General features: G+C 34.1%; 1 protein-coding gene across 3 annotated transcripts; it reads left to right on the forward strand.

Annotated features, from left to right (window-relative positions):
* The first annotated feature begins 1033 nt into the window (after positions 1-1033).
* LOC108203490 (protein transport protein SEC24 A) lies at positions 1034-12510 on the forward strand. Of its 3 annotated transcripts, none has more exons than XM_017372458.2 (14): positions 1034-1297; positions 3910-4989; positions 5094-5232; positions 5731-5921; positions 6024-6131; positions 6242-6445; positions 6667-6898; positions 8524-8673; positions 8797-8953; positions 9430-9557; positions 9651-9973; positions 10054-10230; positions 11108-11349; positions 11879-12510. In XM_017372458.2, the coding sequence occupies exons 2-13, from the start codon at positions 3967-3969 to the stop codon at positions 11339-11341; spliced, it is 3066 nt and encodes a 1021-aa protein (XP_017227947.1). In that variant the 5' UTR covers positions 1034-1297; positions 3910-3966; the 3' UTR covers positions 11342-11349; positions 11879-12510. The 3 variants fall into 3 exon arrangements, with proteins under 3 accessions (XP_017227947.1, XP_017227951.1, XP_063938495.1); XM_017372462.2 differs by having other exon boundaries at positions 1150-1297; positions 3915-4989; XM_064082425.1 differs by having other exon boundaries at positions 1154-1297; positions 11108-11354; positions 11879-11945.
* Positions 12511-15110: the final 2600 nt, after the last annotated feature.

A 15110-nucleotide genomic window follows, 5' to 3' on the forward strand; every position in this document is an offset into this window, starting at 1 on the left:
TTTGACAATATACACCATACACAATTGTACAGAGAGAGAGGGAGGGAGAGAGGAGAGAGATTTGTTACCAGAAAATCTCCAGCTTCCGATGTGCTACACTGCTATGTTTAGATTACTCTTCCGCGATGAAGTATGCCACTACTATACGAGTACCGGTGTCTTTTGTCACAAAAGATGCGTTATGTTTACGGGATTAAAATTTAAAAGGGTTTTACATCGAAAATCTCATTCTGCCTAAAAATCTCATCTATGCCGTTCAATAAAAAATCATATCAATTAAACTAGTATTAAATTTAGAATACATCATTTTATTTGATGATGATATAGTATCTTTTCTTTTCTAGATGTCATGTCGGATGCAGAATCAAATAGTATGTCGGATGCAGAATCAAAAAGTTTTTAAAATCTCATCTATGCATCCAACATGACATCTAGAAAAGAAAAGATAAATTAAATAGATTAATCGGATCAACCTAATAAACATGTGTATATAGAATAAACAACCTTAATTAAACTGTTTATTCGGGATAAAAATGAATTTGGGAGGTCATAAATTCGATCCCTTAAGTTTGAATTGAAACATAAATTTTAAAAACTTAATGTTCTCCGCCAATTACCATGACGTCATCAAACAAAATGATATATATACTCAATTTATCGTTTAATAGATATGATTCTTTAATGGGTGGTTTATGTGAGATTTTTGGACAGAATGAGTGATCCCTTTGATATAAAACCCAATTTTTTTTATATATCTAGTTATTCTCAACTTCTAGAACTTTGCTTTTTAAAATACGTATCATATAATGTTGGTCCAAAATATGTGTGGGGCTACATAAAAATATAAATAAAAAAGTTGAATAAATTTAATATGTTGGGTGGTTACGCAAAATATGAAAATATTCATTTTCAGAATTTATATCAATAATATATATTTCATGATAAAAAACTGTAATTTTGTCGACCACCAACCACAAATTTCAAAAAATCAAATTACAATTAAAATTTCGATTTTGCCAAGTAGAAATTGTGCATACATTTTTCCTTACGGCCACTATATATTCCTCTTCGACTACTAGACCAGCCCAACACTTGGATCGAGAAATTCAGAAATACACACACATACAATCAGCTGTCTGTCCACCAAACCCAATCAACTGAAATCCCTCCCTCTAATTCACTCTGCGCTCAGCATCTCTTTTTCAACTCCAATTTCTAATCTCCGATTCGCCTGCCGGAGCTCCGCCGATCCGATCCGCTCCGCCGCCGATTCTCCCGTCGGATCTCCCCTGCTCCGGTGAGATTTCATCATACCTTCCTCACTCTCTCGCATTCACAAGTCGCGATCTTTCTATATTCTCTAATTGTGTATGCATTTTTTATTGTTATTTGAATCGGAATTAGCAATCTTGTTGATGTTAGTAATAGTATGCACTTTGATCGTGTTAATCACTTTTAATTGTGTATATATGTGTGTGAATTATGCGGGTTTAAGACGAAAGGATGAGTAGTCAAGCTCTAGAAGTTGAAAATTGTATCTTTTTTTTAGTTAAGATTGTTTGATGCTGTCAATATCTAAGCAGTACTAAAAGAATTTTTTACGGAGTAAAACTCCACCGTTGCAAACTTGCAATTGAAATTATAAAGGGTACTTAGAATGGCTTCTTTAGACAAGGATAGGTCAATTTTGTTCCAAATGAAGTTGGACTAGTACTAAACAATGTAAGTCTTGTACTTAATTTCACCAATATAAATCACTTGTTTAGTGGTTTATTCTGAAAACAAAAAGGAATGATCCTAGTTTAATGAAAAGGCTAGCAGTCAAGCTTCAGAACTTAATAATTGTATCTGCTTAGACTTACTGTCCATTAGATTCCAGTTCACAATTTACTGGTACTAGTAGGTTTTTCCCTAGTAAAAGTTCGGGTTAAATGGCGTTTTGGTCACTCAACTGATCATAAACTTTCAATTGGGTCATCCAACTCAACAAGCTGTCAGTCACATCATTATACTCTTAAAAATTTTCATTCAGGTCACTTGCCGTTACACTCCGTTAAAAATTTGACGGAAAGCTGACTAAGCGTAGTGACTTGGCTTAAATAAATCCATCGTGGCATGTACAGTCAGCTAAAGTGGCATTTTGGTCACTCAACTGACTACAAACTTGCAATCGGGTCATCAAACTCAGAAAACTTTTATTTAGGCCATTTTTCATACTATTCGTTAAAAATTGAAAAAAGAAATAATTAAAAACTATCATGCAACACCTTTTTTTTCTCTCTTGAAAATTTCGAAACTTATAACAATGAAACAAATACACACAAATAAAAACAATATCTTCACCTACAAAAATTTAATCTTTGTTCATCTCTTATCGTTGTATATATCTTGAGGCCATTTTGGAAAAACTCATTAAATTTTTGATGGACTTTTCCACAATGACCAAAAGATATTATAAAATGACGATAGATATATAAGTATGAAGTTTTTTCCAAAATGGCCTATATAAAACGATAAAAGATAAACAAAGATTAAGTTTTTATGGGTGAAACTATTTATTTTTTTGTGTGTGTATTTGTTTCATTTATTAATAAGTTTCGAAATTATAAGAGAGAAAAAAGATGTTGCATGATAGCTTTTAATTCTTTCTTTTTTCAATTTTTAACAGATATTATGATAAGTGACCTAAATGAAAGTTTTTTGAGTTTGATGACCCGATTGCAAGTTTGTAGTCAGTTGAGTGACCAAAATGCCACTTCAGCTGACTGTACATGCCACAGTGGATTTATTTAAGCCAAGTCACTACGCTTAGTCAGCTTTCCGTCAAATTTTTAACGGAATGTAACGGCCAGTGACCTGAATGAAAATTTTTAAGAGTATAATGATGTGATTGACAACTTTTTGAGTTGGATGACTCAATTGAAAGTTTCCGGTCAGTTGAATGACCAAAACGCCATTTAACCCGTAAAAGTTCCATTAGATTTCAATCGAAATTTATATAGCAGTGAAGATTATTTTTTTTAAATTAAAGATCCATTTGATTTCAATCAAAGTATAACTACTACCAAAGAATTTTGTTACTCCCTCCGTCGTATTCATTGCGGCCACATTCCGCATGGTGGCTGTCCCAAAATATTGTCCACATTCAGTTAATATTGTAAAAATTTAGTGTTAATTATGTCAATTTATATGGAAAACAATACAATAAATTGGAAACTATCAGTTTGTATAATATGATTGAACAAAAGTTGGAAATACGGGTATGGACACACTGAGTGGGACGGAGGGAGTATTTTTGTTCTTGAAGTAAAGGTCCATTAGATTCCAATCGAAAGATAACATGTACTAAACTATGGAATTTCTTTTAGTAGTTCCACTACTATCTTGAAGCTTCGGCCTATATTCTCAACTGCACCATGTATCATAGTGTGTTATAAGTGTGGTTTATTATTTTTTTCCCAGCATTACTTAGCAGTATAACTCTATCCTTCTCCTTAAGAATGTTCTAAAATACAAAAGTACAATTTTTAACTCTATACTTCTACTTTCAAGTCCCGCGCTGACATAGATCACTATCTGCTTGAAGCTATCACACCTGAAAGATGGATGATATTTTTTTTATTTGTATGTGTGTGAGTACGTAGGTAATTATTGCCCTATGTACTTTGAAGGTGAGCCATTTTTTGAACTAATTTTTTTGGCGATCATGAGGCCGGCGCCATCGCTGGAACTTAAAAAAGCATTTCTTTGATTATTCTAGGTCGCATAAATCATATCATTAATTTTATCATCACGTATCTTCTTTCTCCAGTTAGCATGGATTTGTTTTATTACCCCTGTCTCTTGTATTTTAGTTTATGGCCATTGTTTTTTATTTTATTTACATTCTTGTGCTTTTAATTCTTCTAGAGCAGGCTAGTTCATGGAAAATTAGCAACCACAAGTTGACCAGTTGATAGAATACAAATGGGGACTGAAGATCCTAGCCGTAAAAATTTCCCGTACAGGCCTGCTGCATCACCATTCTCATCGCCGCAAAGTACAATGCCTTTCTTATCATCTCCTCCAGTGGTCGGATCCCAGGGGCCCATTGGTGGATCAAATTCTTCTTCCGTTAGGCCATCCACGACACCTGCTTCTCAGACATCTCCTTTTATATCCTCAAGACCTGCAGTTGGACCAGAACCCTCAAATTTCAGACCTGGGCCACCAGTAAGATCTACTACCCCATTTATGAATCCATCCCAACCATCTTATAGCCAGACTCCTGCAGGACCTTTTCAACGTGCCCCTGGACAACAATTTCCCTCAAACACCCAAGTGCCCCCACCACGCACTTCACCTATGGGTCAGCAGGCTTCTCCCATGCCAACTAATCATTCTGCAGCTTCTTATACATCCATGCCAGCTTTACAAAACCCAAATTATCAATCATCTGCGGAATCATCTTATTTTGCTCGGCCAAATTTGCAGCAATCTTCACCCTCAATGAGGCCTTATTTTGCTCCAGGCACGCAACCTAATGCAGCTGCACAGACTGCACCAGTACCATCAGCATCCTTTCTTAATCACCAAAATAATTATGTTCAACCACCTCCAGTAGCACCCACCCCTTTTATCTCTCCTCAACATGGTTATGCCCCACCTCCTCCAGGTGCAACTTTAGGCCCATATTCGATGGATAAAATACGAGCTCCAAGCTCTACAGCCTCTTTGGGACCTGCTCAGGGTTTAGCAGAAGATTTCAACTCATTATCTATCGGTTCTGTTCCAGGTTCTTTTGATCCAGGACTTGATTCTAAGGCGTTGCCTCGGCCATTAGATGGTGATTTGGAACCAAAAAGTTATGCTGAAATGTATCCGCTAAACTGCAATTCTCGATATCTAAGACTTGCGACTAGTGCTATACCGAATTCCCAGTCTTTAGCTTCCAGGTGGCATCTGCCCCTTGGAGCTGTTGTTTGTCCTCTCGCAGAAGCTCCTACTGGGGTGAGCAATATCTAATAGCTTTACCCATTGCCTGAAATGAATCATCTGTGTCATATTCATATATGTGGAAGTTTTTTTTATGCTTGTATATGTTGTTCGTACAGGAGGAAGTGCCAATTGTTAATTTTGCTACAACGGGTATTGTTCGGTGTAAAAGATGCCGCACGTATATCAACCCTTATGTGACTTTTACTGATGGTGGCAGAAAGTGGCAATGCAACATATGTACTTTGCTTAATGAGGGTAAGCTTCCAACATTCACTAGAAGAGCAAATATAAGTAATTACTGTAACTCAGAAAGTATAAACTACTATATTTTAGGATTTCTAATAAATTAAACATCTTGATAAACAAGTGGCATAAATGAAGGTATGTAAGGATATTTAAATCATGACGAGCTTTAATGCTTAATACTTGATATGTAAAAGGAGATTTTAGGGAAAAGAATTTTTTTTTTCCACGGATTATAATACGCTTCTTCATGTTTATATCTTATCTTAAAACATTAGTAGTACTTTCCAGAGATTGACCCAAATTTGGTAATTTTTTTTAGATTTATTATGTGCAAGGCACAGCGATGAAAACTATCCTTTTTTCGTAAGTTATAAATTACTTATAAAGATTAATAATAAATCATGAAGCTCATGTTTTCTTATAAAAACTGATGAAATCGTAGTGTGCTGTATGTACATAGTGTATCTTTCAAAATGTATTTTGACATATTTGAGTATGATTCGTCAGTGCCTGGTGATTATTTTGCCCCTCTGGATGCTGGTGGGAGAAGAATCGACTTGGATAAACGTCCTGAACTTGTTAAGGGTAGTGTTGAATTTGTTGCTCCAACAGAATACATGGTGCGACCGCCGATGCCACCACTATATTTCTTCCTTATTGATGTATCAATATCTGCTGTTAGAAGTGGAGTTATTGAGGTAAGAAGTTCCTACTTGCTGTAATGGAATGTCAAATCTTCTTGTATCAGTGAGTCACTGTCTACACCTCCTTAATATTTGATATCATTTGTTAACATGCAGGTGGTGGCACAAACTATCAAGTCTTGCTTGGATACTCTACCTGGTTATCCTAGAACTCAGATCGGTTTCATAACTTTTGATAGCACAATACAATTTTATAATATGAAGGCAAGTGTTGAGTGTACTATGTATTTGTAGATTAATCTTTCACTTCTTTTCTACAAGAATTACTATTATATATATATATTGGATCACTTATGAGTTTCCTCTTGTGCCAGTCATCTTTGACACAGCCTCAAATGATGGTGGTGTCAGATCTAGAGGATATATTTGTTCCCTTGCCGGATGATCTTCTTGTCAATTTGTCAGAATCCAGAAGTGTAGTTGATGCCTTTCTGGATAGTCTGCCTTCCATGTTTCAGGACAATGTTAATGTAGAATCAGCTTTTGGTCCAGCTCTAAAAGCCGCATATATGATTATGGTTGGTTCTTTTTCTGGGCGTCTTATTTTCATATTTACCATCTTTGCACTAACAAAGCTTTAGTCTAATTTGTGACACCAGAAATATATCAAATTTAATGGTATGCAGGCCCACTAGTCCTATTTAATAAATAAGTGATGCGATTATCTTTAGCGTTTTATTAACAAAAACTTTCTCTATTATCTATCTTTAAAGAATAACATCTCTTGCCTGTGCTACAGAATCAACTTGGTGGTAAATTGTTAATTTTTCAAAATACACTGCCATCTCTTGGCGTTGGTCGCTTAAGGTTGCGTGGTGATGATCTTCGGGCTTATGGAACAGATAAAGAACATGCACTAAGAACACCAGAAGATCCATTTTATAAACAGATGGCTGCTGAATTCACCAAGTACCAGATCGCAGTAAACATATATGCGTTTAGTGATAAGTACACTGATATAGCTTCTATAGGTATGTTATATTTGATTTATCTTATTACAAATGTATCCCTTTAATGTTACTACCTGCCTGAAGTAGCAGAATCGAAGGGTTTAAAAAAGGAAAAACTAGTGAGCATTTTCTTTGGGTTGGCTTCAGAAACAATTTTATTAGATAATGGTCACATTAGAAGCTTTAAAGCAAAACTCTATGAAAGTGAATTTGCTTGAATAGACTACAAATGTAGAGGCAAATATGTGCAGAAATATAAATTACAAAAATAACTGGGCAATATATGTAATCTTTAAAGAGATAAAGTACAAACCTTCACAATGAGACCAACATAGACTCTAATAAGAGAACCATGTAAGACATATTACACACTTATCCAAAATAAAAAGAAAGTCATAAGACACATTCAGTACTTGTATTGTTCCCTTGCAGTGTTTTATAACATAATGTTATTACTTTTGTAAGCATCTATATAGAAGTTTTTTGTGATATATAGCTGAAAGATTACCATGATTCATGTCTATTTTAATACAAATTATGACCACATATTTTTATCCCAGTTCAGTCCTAAAATTAGTTGTAATAACAATTCCTAGCATGAAGCTGATAAATTACCATGTAATTTTCACTAGTAAGAACAGGAGAAGTAAAATTATTAATCCCCTAGCACCTTGCCACTTGCAAAGCTTAAGATCTCAAACTCTGCTCAAATAAACCATTGCCCACAAGACTTGTTACAAGTTGACAAAAATTGTAGGTAACGTTTCCATATATATGAGATGAAATTTCTTATTTATGTATGAGTCTCCGGTGAACACTGGCGGCGGATCTGTCTTATAAACTGCACCCTTATAGACAAAAACCATTAAAAGATATGTGTGCAGTATATTTACCTAATATGTAATGACACAAGTAAATCTCTAGAGTTACAATTAACAATTAACATTCTTCGTTTCATGTATTCTAGCCTCTGTGTGATATATGTAATATGGGTAATTATAAAAATATCTGCTTCATTGTTCAGATGTTTTGCACTCTTCGAAGATATAATATGGGTGTTGGTCCTTCCAGGTCTCCAAATATAAGCATAGTAGCAGACTGCCTGGCTCTTTTCTAATAATATAATCACTGATATATTTATATACTTATCTAAAAAGTTGCGGTGTCCACTAACCCCTGGGACCTCCCTTCCATCTGTCCTCGCTGATGTACACATTTGACAAAAAAATTTACAACTATAAATGAAAGGGGCTACGTTGCCTTTAGAGTCGAGAGATTGGTGACTGAAGATTCCACAGTTGCATGCTACAAGTCATACATCCCCCCACACCTTGCAAGCATTTTTTCCATATGTAGAACCCATGTTATAACTGAAATGATGGAGTCCCAAAGTCTGACTCACATTTTTGACAGAACCAATTGCCTATGTAGTCTCTAATAAATCCTTTATATGATTATATTAGTCATTACTCAGCACCAAGAATCTCACTTTAACAAGATGTTAGCATTATTTTAGGAAATCCCATCATTATCTCAAGTGTCAGCCTGCAGGTCCTGGAATTTAGAATTTACCAGTCTTACTTGTAACAATTATATGACAAATTTTAATCGCTGCTTCTGAAACATTTCCATTTTGTATTTCTTAGGAACTTTAGCAAAATATACTGGTGGCCAGGTTTATTATTATCCAAACTTCCAGGCTACCATTCACAAAGAAAGGTTACAACACGAGTTAGCAAGGGATTTGACTAGAGAAACTGCCTGGGAAGCTGTACTGCGGATAAGATGTGGAAGAGGTAAGTTGGTCTAAATCCTGTGCAGACACATGTACATATGACCTATAATTATCTAACTATATATTATAATGGCGGAATAATTTGACAATAATAAAAGAATTATCACTTGTCTTCTCTTTCCAGGTGTGCGTTTCACGTCTTATCATGGCAACTTCATGTTGAGATCAACTGATTTATTAGCCCTTCCGGCCGTAGATTGTGATAAAGCTTATGCCATGCAGTTGTGTCTTGAGGAGACCTTGCTGACAACTCAGACTGTGTATTTTCAAGTTGCTCTATTGTATCCCTTTTCTTTTGATTTTGGCAATATATGTTGGGTATGTTGGGTGACTGGCAGTAACAGGAGTCCCAATGCTTCTAAAAATTAAAAATACATGTCTTATACTATGACTTGTATGGATTATTTTACATTTCTAGAATAAAGTGCAAAAGTTTTTCCAGAATATATAGATACTGTATCTTTGTATTATAGTTTAAAGTAAATAACATATCTTTGATTGTAGAGGAGATATAATTTTTCTACCTTTTTTATTCTTTAAATTATTAAAAAAAAGAATTAGTATATTTTTTGTAGCATGTAATAATAATTTTGATGCTCTGGAATACAATATGACGAGCTTAATCTTTGTTAGTTTCATTGCAAGATCTTCCTCGGTCAACTTATTTCCTGAGTTACTGTTTGTGTTACAATGTAAGAAGGGATATCTGTTTCATCTTAATTGAAGTTTCTACTAAGAATTTCTTAACTTACAAAAGATACACGTCATCATCTGGAGAAAGGCGTATAAGAGTGCATACGGCAGCCGCACCAGTGGTTGCAGATCTAGGAGAAATGTATCGCCAAGCTGATACTGGTGCCATCATTTCCTTGCTTGGTAGATTAGGTAAATTATGCATATTTTCATCTCTATTCGGATTTGTCATCTATGTTTGATTGTTCTATTGATACTTAAAAGATGACCTGTTTTAATATGCAGCAATTGAGAAAAGTCTAACTTCTAAGCTGGAAGATGCTCGAAATTCTATACAACTGAGAATTGTTAAAGCTCTCAAAGAATATCGAAATCTCTATGCTGTGCAGCATCGTGTGGGGAGCAGGATGATATATCCAGAATCCTTGAAATTCTTGCCCTTGTATGGATTAGCACTATACAAATCAACAGCACTGCGTGGTGGGTATGCTGATGCTCAACTCGATGAACGGTGTGCAGCAGGATTCACCATGATGGCTTTACCTGTCAAAAAATTATTGAAGCTTCTCTATCCTAATTTGATACGGATAGATGAGTGTCTTCTGAAGGTAAATGAACTGATGCTTTTTTGCTATCTCTGTGATTATGTATTGACAATATAATATCTGCACTATATATATCTAATTAGGCTGATGCATTGGAAAGCACTTGGAAAAAGGTCCCACTAGCTGCAGACAGCTTGGATCCCACCGGTCTTTATGTTTATGATGATGGTTTTAGGTTTGTAGTATGGTTTGGTAGACAACTTTTACCTGATATTGCAAGGAACCTACTTGGCGAAGACTACACTACAGATTACTCGAGGGTATGAACTTCTACTGTTTGCATAATATATACTTACCTCATGTGTTCTGGTTGACAGACTTTACTGGTAATTCCCAGCACAGAAACTAAGTCAAAAACATCTGTTATACATTGTATGCATCTAATGCAAATATAAATGATTTGCTTTTACCTTGTTTTTTTCAACTATTTGCAATACCTCTGTACGTAGCAACTACAGTATTATGTAACATATATCATGCACTATATGGTTATGGGCTTGTCATATTTCGTGCCCGTAACACTTGAAAGATGATAAAAGTACAATGTACTTTTGAAGTAATTAATACTCTGTATTTGACAAAGTAAGCAGCTTTTTCGTCAAGCACAATGTGCAGAAACAAAGATAATCAGCAGCCAATAGCTGTTTGTGAATCAGTTTCTCCTTGCATAGTTTTCACTTTACAGTAGTCTGTATGGGTCTAATATGACTTATGTCTATACAGTCCGTTCTCAGACTTTAATAATTAAGAATAATGCAGGGAGGGTAAATGGATTGATTTTTGACTTAATTTTTCTTTCTTTAGACATCAGAAATTATCATTTCAGTACCCTTGCTCTCTTTGCTTTAGACATCTGATATAAACTTTGGGGCTCCATTCCTTGGAGTTTGTCAATTAATTTATAGCAGTTGCAATTGAACCTTTTTTTATCCTTTCCCCTTATTTCCTGTCTTTTCTTTGTTTGATATATATAAATATATTTTTAATATAATAAATTGACATGTTGTACTTCAGCTATTATTGCACTCTTTGCTGGCTGCAGTCTGTTTTCTCTGACACTTTTTTGTTTTTGTAATGATGATATTAACCTCTGATATCATCTGGTGCTCTATTAACTATTATTATTTTGTAAAACAGGTTAGTCTCTACGAGCATGACAATGCAATGTCCAGGAAGCTAATGAAAATACTGAAGACTTTTAGGGAGACTGACCCATCATATTATCAGCTGTGTCATCTCGTGAGACAAGGTGAACAGCCCAGAGAAGGGTTCTTCCTTCTTGTAAACCTGGTTGAGGACCAAGTTGGTGGTATGAATAGCTATCTTGATTGGATCCTCCAAATTCATAGGCAAATTCAGCAAAATGCCTAAGTATACAGGTAATGTAAGTTACTACTGTAATAGTCTGAGTGCTGCCATGATGTATGTTTTTCGTTCTTCCATTTTATATAGCGGTAGGCTTGAAGGAATCTGGTATCTCGTATAGTTAATTAAAGCTATCTGCTAAGCAACTGGCTTTTGTGAATTAAACAAGAAAACACATGTTCTATGCATTGCTACTAGCAACATTTCTGGATTTTGTCCCTAAATGGTGATGCAGCACTCCATTTGTTGCAGCCCTATAATCAAGGTTGTTGATTATGATTTTTAGAACTTGTGTAAAATTAAATGATCTACAGCTTCCAGCTGGAGTAAGCATCACTAGTGGCTAACCTGAATATGTGAAAATGTAAAATAACCAGTAACCACCCATGACAGGATTTTCTTTTGATTCAAGTTGTCAATGAAATTTCCTCACATACAGAGCTCTATTCTAAGACAGTTTAGTTCAGTGTGTTCCCACTTCCATTTTTTTTGGCAAACAGACATGTAGTCATCTCAGCTCTACCTTTTTTTTGTGGCAATCAGATGTTCGGTGATTCAGAATTTATTGAAATCAAGATGCGGGGTAATGTCAAAAGTGCAGAATATCTAGTTGCAGAGGGTAATTTATTAATGGACACAACTGCTCTACTAGTTGCAGTCAAGTTAAAATTGTGTGTACATCTGTTCGTTCCTTCGATATATTCTTTATCCTAGAATATAGCTAGAAGGATACTGTTGTCTGTTCAAGCTTGAAATACTGCTGATTTCTCAGATGCTGGACTGTGGGTTCGATTATTTATCTCACTATGGTTATTGATGTTGATGCTGTTGCACTCAGAGACGACTGCCACTTTTAAGGGGAAACTTGCATTGTGAAGCTACAAGGAAACTTGCATTGTTAAGCTACAAGTCTTCCTTGTTATATTTTAGTCGCTGCAATTCACATATTTATCAGTTTTTCAGTAAATTTTGTATTTTTTTTTTCTAAATCATAGAAGCAGATTCATGATTTTCAGTGTGGTTAGAGTCCTCCGAATTTTCCAGATACTTTTGCATCTAATTTCATGATATGTAGATTTCCATAACTACGAGGGAGTTATGGGGCTCCTTGTATGAGTTTGTTCAGCACATTTTGCCCCGTACTTTTTAATGAAACAAATGATGTTTTGATGTCATCCTTTATCTTAATAACCAGGCACCGCTTCACTTTTTTGTTGTTTTTTTTACCATGAGGTTATTACTGGTGTCTGGACTGGTATGCGGTAAAATTGAAGCTTTTGCATCCTGTGCTTGCTCTTCTGGATCACTTGGATCTTTGTGAAAGGTTAGAGTTAAAGTGACGTATGCTTTACGCCTTTTAACAGAAATGCAGTTCCAATAGCCTTCCTGCAAACAAGCCACTCTACAAAATTTACAGATCAAGGAGTTGAGAAATTCAACGTGATTCATGTCTGGCCGCTGTATATTTGAAGTTGACTCTGAATTTTTGAAGTGGGTGGATCGATTTAATTTTCAATTTTATTTCAATGTGAAAGTCCATAAATTCCTATTCAGCTGCAATGTATACGTTCTAAATTAATGTTGACATGACAACAGTGGAGAGACTTCAAAGGCATTAAATCAAATGTCCTGATATATATAAAGGGCAATGATTTCTCCGGCAAAGATTTTCTTTTCTAAGGAACTGTCAATTTCAACACCCGACCCTTTTTATGAATTGCCATTTCTTTCCTTTCAATTATCGACTTCTCATTGATCACTGGCCTCTTTATTTATTTAATATTAGTATTAATTAAAACAGTATTTCGCAAGAGATAGTGGCTGGATTTCAATTATGGGATCAACTTAATGGAGATGCTTTGTGTCCGTGATATGATGTTGTTGTTTTCACATGTCGCGTCCTGTGTATTAATAAGTTCTTGAGATGTTGGTTTGGAGTCTTAAATACGACTTCTCTTGTTTCACTACTTACATGCCTGCTGTTTCGAACAAAACTAGTAAGATCGGTGTGAGTGTGCGGAAACTGAAGGCTTATATGAGCAACTCTCCAAACAGTTTAAACTAAAACTAAATTGTCTCCTCGTATATTATTTTCACTTGGGGGCAGAAAGTTGGCTGTACCGTATACTTATTACTTATTTTCTATATCATAATAATATTTATTGATTTAAATTTTAGTCGAATATAGACTTTTTATAATTTCAATTTTTCACTAAACAAAAATTATGTGTGAATTTAATTTAGTTTAAATATTATAATATAAAATTAAATTTTTGGGCTCTAATTTGTTTATGACATATGATTAACATATTATTTATAGAATATATACTTTGATGTTAGTTTATTCTAATATACAGTTATATATTTTTATTTTATTATATATAATTAGGAACAATTATGGGGTTTTCTCATAAATACCTAAGTCCAAACATGTTTTTTGCAAAAATACCATACTTTTTTAAATATTTTACAAAAATATCAAACTTTTGAAAATATTTAAAAAAATACTCTATGTGCAATTTGTTGCAACCACATGTAACCATACTCGCAAAGCAACCATATTCGCAACTCGGGCCAATTAAGTGAAGTTGCATCTAAAAAAATCTCTTTTACTTTTAGCGCCCTCTCCTATCTTTCTTTCTCAAAACCCTAGCCCTCATTAAAGATTTTTGAGTGAATTCCATCAATTTTCACAGGTGGAAAGCCCTAACTTTTTTTTTTTTGAAATCTTTTTTTCCATTCAATAAGTTCCCAATTTATTTGAGTTTCGTTAGTTTCCCTTCTTGTGAGAGTTGGTTTGTTTTGTTTTGGTGTGTTTTGATGTTCTCCATGACCGAGATTATAGATCGGCATGCTTTTCATGGGTTTGATTCAAGTTTGAAGGTTATTATGGGATCGCATCTATGGTCGACTGTTCAGAACAGTCAGGTAAAAACCAATCAGATGGAAATAAGTGTATATATTCAAATCATCTTCAAATTGCTTAGTTGTCTCCCATAAGGAAGGATTCAACAGCGATATTCTTCGGCGTCTGTCCAATTTCGATTGTATTTGTAGATGTCGTATGCCTTTTAATTAATGAATTGTTTCTTTTTTATCAGAAAAACTGAAGTTGCATCTAGGTGCAGACAGTGTTTTTTGCAAATATTTTCTAAAAATTTAGTATTTTCACAATTTTTTTCAAAAAATAGTAAAATCGAAAAAATAAAATAAAAAAGATGATATTTTTGATAAATTTCCAACAATTATTTGATGCTAATTATTTTAAAAAATAATTACTGATTTTTTCATATAATTTAGGTCTAAATTTTAGCTATTATATATTATATTTAAAGTGATATTATTTTGATTAGTTATATAATTTTTATAAATAGGATAAATATAAGTATTATTCTCTATGTCCTCATGAAATTTAAGAATCCCAATTTTAAAATGTATTTTAGATAATTATTTTTCTAAATAAAATATAATGTCTAAATATTTATATAATATGCTATGGGAGTTTAAAATGTGTGTCAAATATTTTAACCTATTTTCTGTCAAAAGAATGTCTTCTTCAGACATATGCCATTTGTCCAATTTAGTAAAATAAAATATTCATATAAAAAATGAATCTGAGAATTAAAATATATAATACAATTTAAAATTAAATTCGAAATTTGGACATAAATTTACTTGAATATTATAGATATTAAGATGACTTCGAAACCGAATACAAATGCTAAAGAATCACCGACCCACCCTAAAAGTAAGATGCTCATCGATTATTTACTGG

The sequence above is a fragment of the Daucus carota genome, chromosome 1, assembly GCF_001625215.2.
Source record: "Daucus carota subsp. sativus chromosome 1, DH1 v3.0, whole genome shotgun sequence".
NCBI classification, from domain to species: Eukaryota; Viridiplantae; Streptophyta; class Magnoliopsida; order Apiales; family Apiaceae; genus Daucus; species Daucus carota.

Excerpts from the sequence above, each read along its gene's own strand:
- LOC108203490 (XM_017372458.2), top strand. The coding sequence starts at position 3,967 with ATGGGGACTGAAGATCCTAGCCGTAAAAATTTCCCGTACAGGCCTGCT. Across the intron at positions 4,990-5,093 it reads TCGCAGAAGCTCCTACTGGG|GAGGAAGTGCCAATTGTTAA; the intron begins GTGAGCAATATC and ends TTGTTCGTACAG. Across the intron at positions 5,922-6,023 it reads TTAGAAGTGGAGTTATTGAG|GTGGTGGCACAAACTATCAA; the intron begins GTAAGAAGTTCC and ends GTTAACATGCAG.